Source organism: Muntiacus reevesi, chromosome 6 (assembly GCF_963930625.1).
Source record: "Muntiacus reevesi chromosome 6, mMunRee1.1, whole genome shotgun sequence".
Lineage (NCBI taxonomy): Eukaryota > Metazoa > Chordata > Mammalia > Artiodactyla > Cervidae > Muntiacus > Muntiacus reevesi.
In genome coordinates, this window is record NC_089254.1 from 82852732 (window position 1) to 82866741 (window position 14010).

Below are 14010 nucleotides of genomic sequence, written 5' to 3' on the forward strand. Positions count from 1 at the left end.
TTTTCTTCCTTTTATTGCTGTTGTTGTTCAGTCTCTAAGACATGTCTGACTCTTTGCAACCCCATTTATTGCAGCACGCCAGGCTTCCCTGTCCTTCACTATCTCCTGGAGTTTGCTCAAAGTCAGACCCTCTTTCTTTTGAGTGTTCTACTATTTCACTATCATGTAGGTGAGGGCATATTTCCTTTCTAAAAATCCTGCTTTGGATTCATTATGCTTTCTAAAAAAAACTTGGTTTCTTTCATTAATATTGGAAAATTGTCACCCACTGTATCTTCAGTGACAGCATTTCTCATATTCTTTTTATTATCTACTCTTGGTGAAAGTGAAGTCGCTTAGTTGTGTCTGACTGTTTGTGATCCCATGGACTGTAGCCTACCAGGATCCTCCATCCATGGGATTTTCCAGGCAAGAGTACTGAAGTGGGTTACTGTTTCCTTCTCCAGGGTATCTTTCCAACCCAGGGATTGAGCCCAGGTCTCCTGCATTGCAGGCAGATGCATTACCATCTGAGATCTACTCTTGGAATTATGATTAAATATATTTTACATTTCTCATTCTAGCTTGCATTTTTTAACTTCCCTTCAGAGTTCTGTATATCTCTGTGTTGCATTCTAAATAATTTAAAAAAAAAGTATGCCTTCAATTCACATAATTCCTTTTCTGGTTTGTATAGTGCTATTTAACCTATTCATTAAGTTTTTAATTTAAATCATTGTATTTTTTCTATCTAAAATTTCTATCTGACAACTTCTCATATCTATCTGGTTACTTTTCGCAGCCTCTTGTTCCTTATTGTATTTGTCTTTTATTGCTGCCAAAACAAACTACCACAATGTAGTGACTTAAAACACTACTCATTATTATCTCAGTGCTCTATAGATTAGCAGATTTTTCCAACACAAGTCTCAGTGGACTAAATCAAGGTGTTTGCAGGGCTGTGACCCTTACTGGAGGCTCTTAAAAGCAATTTATTTCCAAGTTTATCATGTTGGCTGAATTCAGTTCATGCAACTGTAGGACAGAGGCTTCTGTTTCCTTGCTGGGTTTTAACCAAGGGTCAGTCTCAGTTTCTGAAAGCTGCATGCATTCTCTGGCTTGTGACCCTTTTCATCATCAAAGCCAGCAACAGTGGGGGAGAGGGTGTCCAATTCTCATGTTTCAAATCTCTCTGACTTCCCATTCTGTCTCAACTTACCACCTGACTCTTCTGCCTTCCTTTTCTCTTTTGAGGAGGCTCATATAATCACATGGAGTCCTCCTGAATAAGATTAGGTGGAATGAGATGGTTGGATGACTGGACGGCATCACTGATTCGGTGTACATGAACTTGGGCAAACTCTGGGAGAGGTTGAGGGACAGAAAAGCCCTGAGTGCTGCAGTCCTTGGGGTCACAAAGAATTGGACACAACTTGGTGACTGAACAACAACAATCTAAGATAATCTCCTATTTTAAGGTCATCTGATTAATAAACTTAACTACATCTGCAAGTGGCTCAGTGAGAAAGAATCTGCCTAAAGGAGATGCAGGTTCCATCCCTGGGTTGGGAAGATCGCCTGGAGAAGGAAATGTCTACCCACTCCAATATTCTTGTCTAGAAATCCCATGGACAGAGGAAACTGGCAGGCTACAGTCTATGGGATCAGAAAGAGTCAGACACAATTTAGTGGCTAAACCACCACCAACCACATCTGCAAAATCTCTTTATAGTAGTTCAGTTCAGTTCAGTCGTTCAGTCATGTCCGGCTCTTTGCGACCCCATGAACCACAGCACGCCAGGCCTCCCTGTCTATCACCAACTGCCGGAGTACACCCAAACCCATGTCCACCGAGTTGGTGATGCCATCCGACCATCTCATCCTCTGTCGTCCCCTTCTCCTCCTACCCTCAATCTTTCCCAGCATCAGGGTCTTTTCCAATGAGTCAGCTCTTCGCATCAGGTGGCCAAAGTATTGGAGTTTCAGCTTCAACATCAGTCCTTGCAATGAACACCCAGAACTGATCTCCTTTAGGATGGACTGGTTGGATTTATAGCAGTACATAGATTAATATTTGACTAAATAATTAGGAGACAGAAATCTTAAGAGGACATTTTTAGAATTCTGCTTATCATACTTATATATCCAAGACCCTTTTTTATATTTTCAAACATTATGTGTCTTCACTTTATATTCTTTATTTGGTAATTAGAATATCTGCTGTCTTTGCACTTTGGATTCTATTTCTTTTGTTTATGTTGTTTCTTGCACAAAACACTTTATGTCTTGGCAGAATTTATGAGCTTTGATGATAAACCAAAAAGTTTTTTGAGCCTCAAGTTGAAAAAAGTGTTCCTTTTATTTTTTTTGCCAGGTGCCTGGGGATACTACCAACCTAAGATTGTTTTAACATACAATTTCAGGTTGAAGTCTCCTATACAACACTAATACTGAGTCTTTAGGCCCCTAACCTGTGTGGTTATACATTTTCAAAAGAGATTTTACTCCTCCCCGTGAACAGGCCAAAACATTAAAATTTCCTTATGCTTCCCTCTATAAAGAGGGTTTTTTTCCTCATTTTCACTGGGATGATATCCTATCTCCATGAAATTTTCCATTTAACCCCTAGCTTGCTTGGGTCTTAGTTTGGTCTCCCATCCCTTGTACCCTGTATACTTATCAAAGAAAATTTCAAGATCTCTAGGGATTAGCAGTTTCTGTCTTGAGTCCTAGCTCAAGTCTCTGGATTCTTGCTGGTTCCTTAAATCAAACTTTTCTCTTAAGGACTTCTATTATTATTTTGCTGACACAGTAATGCATATTATAAAATATTTATTATTATTTGCCCTTAAGAAGGTCTTCCCCACCTTTGACCTCCAATATCTATACCTCCATACTGTCACTAAGAAAAGTCCTTTTCTTTCTTTCTTTGTATAAAACTCCACGTCTTTTTCTTTCTAGACAAATGAAGGTCCTCATATTTGGAAAAAACGTTCAATGTCTACTTTATTTTTGTGCTGTTTTTAGTGTTTATTCCTGGACTGGTCTGATCTTGCTCTGTACTGGGGACCTTGATTTTTGATATCTGCATTCTTTAAAATTTACCTCGTATATTATTACTTTGCCTAAAGTACTTCATTTGGAAATAAGATAGCTGATGCTGCCCTGGGGCAACAATTTAAACTATTTTTGTTTGTGTATTATGTTACACCAATAAAACTGACCGTTTCTTTGAGCTTACTTTTTCATTGCTAGTACAATCCTCTCCCTTATAAAAATAAAAACACTTAACTGAGAAAAATCCACACATAAGTAAAGATAATAGTCATGCATTAACTAAATCAAAAAAACTTTGGAGCAAAACTGTATATTATTCAGCCATAAAAAGAATGAATTTGAGTCAGTTCTAATGAAGTGGATAAAACTGGAGCCTATTATACAGAGTGAAGTAAGTCAGCAAGAAAAACACCAACACAGTATATTAACGCATATATATGGAATTTAGAAAGGTGGTAATGATGGCCCTATATGCAAGACAGCAAGAGACACAGATGTAAAGAATAGACTTTTGAACTCTGTGGGAGAAGGCGAGGGTGGAATGATTAGAGAGAACAGCATTGAAATATGTGTATTACTATATGTGAAATAGATGATTAGTCCAAGTTCAGTGCATGAAACAGGGCACTCAAAGCCGGTGCACTGGGACATCCCAGAGGGCGGGGGTTTGGGATGGGGGGACACGTATATTCATGACTGATTCCTGTCAATGTATGGAAAAAACCACCACAATATTGTAAAGTAATTAGCCTCCAATTAAAATAAATTAGTTAATTTTAAAATCTTATTAAATATTTAGCTATGGCAAAGATATAATAAAATATCTAATAATAACCTTTGATATGTAATAATAGGTAGTACACATGTCCAGACACAATTAGTGTGCCATGGTATTATTTTATCAAGTTTTGCTAATAAATTCAGTTCATAATACTGGTTAAAAGTTACCTTCCCACCTCCTAGGCCCAAGAAGTAGAGAACCAAGACTTGGAGACCTGGTAGGGTGGAAACAGTGCACACACTTGAAAAGAAGAAAATCTGAATTCTGAGTTACAGTGGCAGTTGAGGTAAGCTAAGGAGACTCGTGTGCCTGGGAGCCCTCCAAGCACTGGCAGAAGCAGACAGTAAATAGGCATTTAGTGAAATTGCCCCTATTATCTAGACAAGATCCAAACCCTGAGCAAGATACAGAGATTTAAAGTGACAAAGATTTCTCGTTAACCTCTAAGTAGAGCTCAAGATAATAACAAAAATGATATCTATTTTAGAGTGGGAGGACAAAGATTTGTTTGATCGTCTGTTTGGGCTGTCTGTTGGAAACTTTCAAAGACAGTGCATACCTCTCAAACTAAAAGAGCTTGAGAGCTTTGATGTAAATGGGACAAATGTGAAATGGATGAGTTAAGTCATTTCTGATATATCAACTAGACATAAAGATGTAACAAGAGAACCATATGGCTCACTTAAGCAAATTTTGACTAAGTATCATGTTTCTTGTATTCAGCTGGCAGCTGTTGGAAGTAATTCATTAAAATGATTCAAGCTGAAATGTTTATATTATTTTCTTGAAAGCAAAATGTACTCATTATAATTTGAAAAGTCATTTCATTTTTTTCATAATGAAAATATATTTGTCATATAATTCAACAGTGATAAATTGAATGACTAGAAAAAGGCAGAAAAGTAATAAACACTGTGGATCATAAATGTGCAACATATGATAGATGAGGGAACAAATAAATAGGGTGAACAGAGATGATCACACAAAGTGTAATATTATATTGTAATGATTAAATGGACACATTCTTTATTGAAAAAATGATAAATTTTGCATTGACTAATAAATAATGAACATGAATTTTGAATTTTATATATGTATAAAATTATTTATAATTAAAAAATATATAACTTAAAAGATCCTATTTATCATTTTTCATTTTCAAGAATAACTTTATAAATAATGTTATTTACACACACAAAAAAGCAAACCATCCCTGAGGACTTCTATGAAAATTAAAGAAGCTATTAAAGGTATGTTTTAACCTTGTCTTCTATTTTATTTTTAACATGAAAATTGCTCTGTTTTAATTTTTCCATATTTTCCTAACTGTACACATTTCTTCTGCCTTTGTGAATTTTTTCCCTTTAGTTTAATTTTAGAATGCCAATAGACCTTGATCTTTCATATCCCGGATGTTAGGAGACTATTTTCTTCTTACTTTTTTTTAAATGTTCAGTTCTTTTTCCTTTTTGGTTTCCCACAGATAACTTATTTTTCTCTTTTGTGAATATATCAGCAGTTTCAACTTTTATTCTTTAATTTTCCTCTGGTATTTCTTTTCAATTGATGTAATGGAGTATATGACTTTTTTCTATACCTGTATAAACAGTGATAATTCATGTAAATTTCTGAATCTTTTGTTTTTACGTATAGGGGAGACAGACTGAAACCCATAATCACAGAAAACTATGAAATAAAATAAATGCTTAAGCAAAACTGCTACACAAATAGACAAATGTGTTAATAGTTTTATACTGTGTAGCTTTCTTTTCTAACTAAACTGTGCTAATGGTGGAAATCATAGCAAGCCTTAGCCATAGAGCAACAAAATGCATTTCTCAGTGCACTGAGATCATACAAGTATAAACCATAAGATCAAGTGGAAATTCTTATCTGTCTTCTGTTATTTAGTGGGTTCAGTTGTACATATATATATTTACTTCCAATTGTTATACTACATGGCTATATCAAAAGTAATCTGATTGGAATATTTTTTAGATGATGGGATGTACACCTTATTTAGATTAAACTTTTCTTTTGTACCACCAGATGACCACAGCTTTGATATTTTTCAGAAAATTCCCTTGGACAACACTATAGAACAACACAGACATGATTTATACAAGTACCTAATTAACTTGTATATTTTATTTCCTATTTCTAGCTTCATGGAAAGTTTTGTAAATAATAAATGGACATCTGAAATGTTACACTGAACCCAAAGTGTAAGATGAAACAAATGACTTCATCTCTTTGAAGGTCAAGTTATAAATTATTCTTGTGATGAAGTAGGATACATATGGTCCTTAAGCGAAATCTCAACTGAGGGCTTCTTGATGAAGGCACATAGATACTCTTGGTTGCATCTTAAAACAGATTTTTGGGTGTTCACTGGAACTACAGCAACTTCACCAGGACTGATTTAAGAATCATCAATTTTCTAGAGCCAGAGTTTGCAGTGAAGGCTTTTTAGTGGCTTCTGAAACTCACCACAGAATAGTCATGCTTGTCATGGCGTTGTCTCATTACTAATTGGAGGAGCCCAGGAAGGGTAAGTGTAGAGGTCAAACATAGGTACAATCCAGGTAAACATGCCAAGCATCACCACAGCGACACCCACAATATTAACGCCAAGTCCAGCTTTAACCTTGAATATGAAAGAGCTTGAATGTTAGTCTCAAACAAAAAACAAAACAAAACAAAACAAAAAAACCCAAATTGGGAGAATTGGAACACTGTTGCAGAAGGCATATGCAGATTTACATGCATCTTAAGTGACTGGTATCAATTATTTGTTTCATAAGATAAGACCTTCCAATTAAGCCAAAAAAGAATCTGTTCCCAACTAAATGTCATTTAGTTGGAGAGCATCAGAGAAGTTTCTCTTAGGAAAATACTGAAGTCATTACAATTAGAGAAAAATCCCTTAAAAAAAATCTGCCAATTCAGGTCAAATCAAGATTTGAGTTTTGTGGTTTCGTATTTCAGTGAATATGTTTCAGGTCACTATATGAAAACTGAATCCTTCATATTCATTTCAGCATTCTCTTACCAGAGATCTAATATCTCTTCTACTCATCTTTCTCAAAGTTCCCATCCTTCTAGCTCTGATGTCATTATCCTGGTAGCCACTAAACCATCTCAGATTGCAGGGATTGGCCAACTCCTGCCCATAAACTGCTTTGTAAACCAAGTTTTCCAGGATCACAATTTTGCCCGTTTCTGTACATATTTTTGTTGGCTAATTTTATGATGCAGTAGTTGTTACAGAGACCCCCTATGGCCCAGAGTCTCAAATATTTACTCTCTGGATCTTTACAGAGAAAGCTTGCCTATCTCAGCATTCTCTGCGTTAAATCATGAAGCCCCAAGGCAAAATGGGATGCCTAGCAATGAATATTACAGAGTTTCTGTCCATGCAAGCCACTCATTTATTTTAGAATCTTGTTTTTTTTTTTTTTTAATTCACAAACCTAGCACATTGTTTATATTGTATATTATGCACATTTTTAAACCCAAAGTAAATTATGTGACTTCTGCATAGAGGCATTTACAGAATTTTTATGTTACAGGGGCTTAGGAATAGCAATCTGTGTAGAAGGAAGGAACTGGGGCTTAACTTGGAACTGCATTTGCACAGCAGGCTCACTGAGTAGCCTGTAGTTATATTCTTGCTTGGTTTGGTTCAGAAGTGGGTGATCAAGTTTGAGAGAAGACCAGGATATTCTCAAACTAGTTCTTCACTACCACAACTTTTGTATTTGGCAAAATGTGCACATTTTGTCACTTACATTTTCTATTATTCTTTGCTGTGCTAATTTCACTTCATTTTATTTCAGGTGTCACTATTAGAATCAGAAAAAGAAAGATGACTTTCCATCAGTCAGGCACTGAGCCCAACATCTTATTCAGAGCAAATGTCAGTTGTGTAAATATTTGTGATAGAAAACCACAGTGCTTGATTGCTAAATTTCATTAACCCTACTTCTTCTATCAGGCTAGGTCAAGTTGGATCCTGATCTTGATAAGCCCCAAGCTTAAACCACTGTGTTGAATATATTCTCTGCTCTCTTCCTCTTTCTGTGCACTACTGAGGCATTCAAGATCTCTGTATTTGTGACTGTAAATATTAATGGCACATTTGCTCCAGGTTATCACTCTTAAAAACAGTTCTAGGGCCAGTCACATGCACTCACATTCAAAACAGGACTCAAACTATACATTTCCTAGCAGTTGATTAGTTTATAAAAGGATAGAAAACCGAAGACATCACAAAATAATGTCTACCGGACCTGATCGCATTCTTTCAGTTCACTCACCATGTCTATAACTTTTAGATGGCCATATGAAAAAACAATAGCATTGGGTGGGTTTGCTACTGGTAGGAGGAATGCAAATGAGGTACACAAAGTAGACGGTAACAAAATATAAAGAGGGTTGACGTGAATGGCTTCAGCCTGTTGAAAAAGATAAAAAGGAGTCTAAGTAAAATGTTGAGATAGGCATCAAAATGAGCAAAATTATTATAATAAGCTTCCCAGAAGCAGGTTGAGATATAAAGACAAAATTATACCCATAAATACAGTTTTTAAGATTTTTTAGAAAACATTATCTTCTTTTTTTGGTTGTTTATATGGTGATTGGTATCCATTTAAGCATTATAACTCAGTTCATTCAGAAAGTAAAGTATCATTTATTTCAGAAACAAAATGAAAACAGCAACTCTTTATCTAGTGCTAAGTACCATGCTAAGTGTTTACATACATGTTACTACGTAATATGTAAGTATTTACATATAAAAGTGAAAGTTGTTCAGTTATATCCAACTCTTTGTGACCCTCCATGAAATTCTGCAGGCCAGAATACCAGAATACTGGAGTGGGTAGCCTATCCCTTCTCCAGGGTATCTTTCCAACCCAGGAATTGAACTGGGGTCTCCTGCATTGTAGGCAGATTCTTTACCAACTGAGCTATCAGGGAATCTCAAATATATATATATATATATATTAATATATATATATATATTAATATATATATAAAGTTATATTATATATTTATATATACATGTAAAGTTTAACGGTATATAATGTATAGCATAATAGAATAACTTCATATATTTGTATATACAACTTAATTTTCACTACAGCCTTAAGAGATGGTAATTATAGCCCCAAATAGCAGATGAAGAACCTGAGGTCCATAGAGGCTAAAGTAACTGATCCAAAAACATAGCTGGCAAGCAGTTAGAGCTTAGGAGGCTCTCAGCTTCCTTTGGCTCCAAAGTTTCTCATCATTCCATTAACTTACTGCCTCTGTGAGTTATATAATTTAAAATTTCCTTAGGGATCATCACAGAAGAGTTACTACTATTCTTAATTATTTAACTGCTCCCTGTTGAGAAATAAACCCCAGAAAAATTCCAAATTGTATTTCACTAATATCCACTTGCCTACATTTCTTTTCTAATGTGAAGCCACTCAAGAATGCTAACGTCTGCACCTTGAACTGGTAGCAGAACAATTCCAGAAGGGCAATCTTTCTGCATCTAAAGTGTTTTCCTTTCACCAAAATCATCTGCCCGGGAAAGAAAAACATTTTACTTGAAGCTATTTCTCGTAATTGCCATCTAGTTGTGGAGAAGAGAGACAGTTTTCCCCTCTCTATCTTTGCAAATCTGCTTCTTACTTATCTTTTAAAATTCTTCTTAAACTGTACAGAGCTGTGTTGGAGACATTCAAGCTTGAAGCCCGAGGTGTAAACCTGGCTTTTTATTCCCTTGCAAATCACTTATATGAAATGCTTCTCAAAATATCAAGACATCTTCTAGAGGGAGAAGTATCAATGTTAGAGATCTAAATATGAAAGTCGTCAGGAAGCACTGAATCCCAAAATCTTCTAGAGCTGGAAAGGGTCTGAGTTGACCCTCCCATTTATCTGTAAAGGAAAACTATGGGCAGAAAGAAGGTAGATGGTTCTCTTAAGATCCTGCTGCTTGAACATGGAAGAAAAGTGTTCTCCTGAGTTGAGGTCTCCTAAGAAAATATGAATGCGAATAAGGACCACCTTACAAGTTACCTACAGGGAAACATTCAAGCCCCAAATGATTCTACACCACAATGTGAGAACACGCAAAGTAGAACACTGTTCTTTCAATGAAGAGAATAAATAGGATAAATGAAATACTCACCAATGGAGATAGTATTGGAAGAAGGAGGGTAATGGTAGCTGGATTGCTGGCTACCTCTGTTAAAGACGTGACGAGCAGACAAGATATCAGAATTATTAGCCAGACTGGTAATGAACCTAGAGGAGATAATTTATTTCCTATCCACTTAGATAGTCCTGACTCCTAAAAAGCAAATTTGCAATATGTGTTATTCATTAGTAATTCATTTAATCAGACAATTTAAATATATTAAAAAGCATTATTTGACCTAAGGACTCAGTTTCTAAATTAACATTTTAATCTTTCATATTTTTCTGTGGTTTCTTAGATCTAGGTGACTATGACATTGTGAAGTTCTTAGTTATTCTTATTTTAACACCACTAAAATGCTTTAGGAAGTTTGAATTGTCTTCCCCCATTTTTTCAGTTAAATTTTAATTACATCTAATTACTACATATGGGTATAAAAAGACATGTAGTACTACAGGGCTTTAAGAAAAAGAGCATCCTTTCTGGTCTTCCTCTTCCCACATTTAAGCTGTGTTCCTCAAAGGCAACAACTTTCATTCACATTAGCTATTTATTCCCATGTTTATGTTTATGATAGCTATTTTACAAAATTCTACTTTTTCATATTTCTAAATTTTCAATTTTAGACATTATTTGGAACAAGCGTGCTTGCTCAGTTGTGTTTGACTCTTTGCAACCGCTTGGACTATAGCCTGACAGGCTCCTCTGTCTGTGGAATTTTCCAGACAAGAATACTACAGCAGGTTGCCATTTCCTACTCCAAGGGAACCTTCTTGACCCAGGGATGGAACACTGATGTTCTAATATGTACATGAAAATTCACTTTTCTAAAACCTTCCATCATACATATATTTCCTGTCCTTGCTCCCCATTCCCTTAAATTCATACATCAACATTGTAGGTTAAATCAATATTCAAAGTTTGCCATTATGATCATATGAATACTTTTCACAACTGAGCCACTTAGCATACTGTGATTGCTTTAGCTGTTTTGTTTTGGTTTTTGTTTGTTTTTCCAAGAAGTGATTTCCCTATTCTTTTGCTTGCTTAGTTTTTTAAGCAGTCACTAAACCTCCAGTACACTTTCCAGTAAAAGAAGAAAACTCCTCACAAGTAAATAGACATTTCAGGTAATTGTTCTTTTTCATTTTCCCTGATGGAGATGTTGATTTTGGAGTATATCCTCCTTTTGCTACACTGGGACTAGTTGCTCTTTAGATCTACTTTACTGTTTTTCGCTAGATTACTTATGGGTCCCCTTCACCTCTTTCTGCTGTGGGAATCCTGTCTTGTTAACTCCTTTGTGTTGATGGCCCACAGGACCACATCTTCTGTAACTTCCTGATAATTGGTGCCTGGAAAGTAAATTTCTTTAGTCTCTGCATGTCTGAAAACCTATTTCCTTTCTTTTTGCATTACTTTGATACATCAACCGTTTTAGAATTCTGGATGTACAAATAATTATTGCTCCATTTCCTGTGGCTTCCCGTGGGTTCTTTAGAAGCTTGATGTTCAGATCTTGGATACGCTGTACATAATACAGGAAAATCAGTCACACTCAGATGAACAGATGTGTTATTCTGTTTTTCTCCTACAAATGGTAAGGACAGCCCTCCATTTGTGAGATTTCACTGAGCTCCTGTGTGTGTGAATTTGTACACACATGTTAAAGTAATATGGACATCAGAAAGGCTCTAATGACAAGATCGGAAGCTGGCAAAAACATCCCCAGATCTGATAACCAGATGTTATGTATATTATTTCTAGTTTTGACATTTTTGTTTGGGGTTTTGATTTTTCAATGAAAAAGACTATTTACCATTTAAATCATATTAGCACAAATTCCTCTTTAAATACATCACTATTTAAAGAATGGATTTTACCTATGTATTAGGTAAAATTAGATTACCTAATCTTATTAGGTAAGATTAGATGCAGTTGGAAACGATTATATCACATACAGTCCTTCACCTCAGGAAGCCACTGAGATCATATATCCTGCTCATGGCTTCAAGCTGACCACTCAGAGGTAGGGTGATTTTGGGTATCCCACAGAAATCTGAGGCTTTGTGCTAGGATTTCCACAGCCAAGTAGAGCCCCTCCAAGGTTTTCCTACTTCTTCCAGAGAGAGAGTCTAGGGAATCAGACTAAGTCCACACCTTATCATTTCCTTCGATTCTGCAATTCTAGGGTCTGGCCAATGCTTTTAAAACCACTTTGAGTGACAGATATTCTGGGAAGGAGAGATGAACATATTGACATCAATACTAGAATTGCTGATTCTGATTTCCTCACAGTTCAAATTAACCAATGCAGGAATGGAAGTTATTTATTCTGAGAAACCAGATCTCATTACTACTGAACTAGTAGAAAAGTGTCTTTGTCTTCTATTGTTATCATTTGTACACAGTCTATGAAGCAAGTCAAATCTAGACTTGAAACAATATCGTAAGTGGCACTCAGAGTTGAGACAATTTTTAAGACTTTCACGTATTACCAAATTGCTGAAAGTTCAGTATCGAAATCTCATACAGAAAAACTGACAATAAAGTCAGAAGCAAAACATAGTCTTTCCTTAGACTGTCAAGAATAGGACAGAACAGGTAGTTATTTGTCTTGAAAAACAGAAAAATTTAACTTTTGGGAAACTGAAGGGTTAGACATGATATTTTTCTCACCATTGCTTTTACTTTGATGACTGAACAAAGAAATGGAATGTTCATGAGTTTTGAGTGTTTCACAGAAGGCTACTAAGTCCAGAAAAAAACAGCAGAGAATTTTCATGGAATTTTGGGGGAAGATACTCTTCTTGTAGCAACCCTATAACCAGGGCAATTTCAAGGGACAAAGGTTTCCCCAGACTTTTACTTCATATCAGCTGCATAGATGATGGGCCAAAGAAATAGCCAACTTTATTTCTCATGGTGATTTCATTTCTTTCTAAAATTATACTATACAGTCCATGGAATTCTCCAGGCCGGGACACTGGAGTGGGTAACCGTTCCCTTCTCCAGGAGATCATCCCAACTGAGGGATCGAACCCAGGTCTCCTACACTACAGGCGGATTCTTTACCAGCTGAGCCACCAGGGAAGCCTTCCTAAAATTAGACATAATAAATATTAAACATGGCTACATGAAATTCTTTCCAGACTTCATTGAATACTCATGTATGGAATAATTTTAATGTATTTAATATGTAACAAGTAATGTAATACAGTTCTATTGTTTCTCATTCTTCTTTGGATATATTAGGACCATGATATACATCAGTATTCTTGCCTAGAGAATCCCATGGACCGAGGAACCTGGCAGGCTACAGTCCATAGGGTTGCAAAGAGTCATGACTGAAGCAACTCAGCATAGGACATAATTGCAGAGAAATCTGACAGCTACTTAAATTCATCATGAAATAAGGCAAGGGTATAAACAAAAAAAAATGTTTTACAAGGAGTCTTTGTATAAGTGACTTTTATATGTTATTTTTATTATTAAGCTCTTTTAATCCTATTTCATGGATTAAGAATTCTGTTTATTTTTCTTTTGATATGCTGGGACATCATAAAAATGATGATTTATGCTCACAGAAATTCTTGAACTCTGGACTCACCTCATCTGTGTGGTATAGTTACTGCTTGGCTACTGAAATCTGCATCATTACAATGATAGATGAGCATTCCAAAAGTTTGACTGCCCTTGTGTCCTTCTTTTGAATAGCTTAGTTAACTGCTAAGTATCTTAGACACAGAGTATTACCTCACAGCCATCTGCCAAGGCAAACCCTCCACCAACAAGAATGGCTATATCCCAGGGCATGAATGACTGGAATTCTTTCCAAGTAATCAGTGGAGAGTAATCAAAAGCAACTGAAAAACAAAAGTCCTACAGTTAAACATTGCTTAAATATTACAATATGACATGTCTTATTATCATAAATAGCCATCTCATATAAAGTTTTCAATATTTCTGTATTATTCTTATATAGGGAACTTGATCT

At 35.8% G+C, this 14010-nt stretch overlaps 1 protein-coding gene across 3 annotated transcripts in view; it reads right to left on the reverse strand.

The window, feature by feature from the left end:
- Positions 1–14010, reverse strand: part of SLC13A1 (solute carrier family 13 member 1) — a 108392-nt gene that overhangs the window by 21283 nt on the left and 73099 nt on the right. For all 3 annotated transcript variants that reach the window (XM_065938673.1, XM_065938674.1, XM_065938675.1), the window contains exons 12-15: positions 13770–13879; positions 10005–10166; positions 8137–8274; positions 6308–6464 (exon numbers count right to left, since the gene is read on the reverse strand). In XM_065938673.1, coding sequence (XP_065794745.1) covers positions 6327–6464; positions 8137–8274; positions 10005–10166; positions 13770–13879 — 548 coding nt within the window. In that variant the 3' untranslated portion in view covers positions 6308–6326. The remainder of the gene's footprint in view (positions 1–6307; positions 6465–8136; positions 8275–10004; positions 10167–13769; positions 13880–14010) is intronic.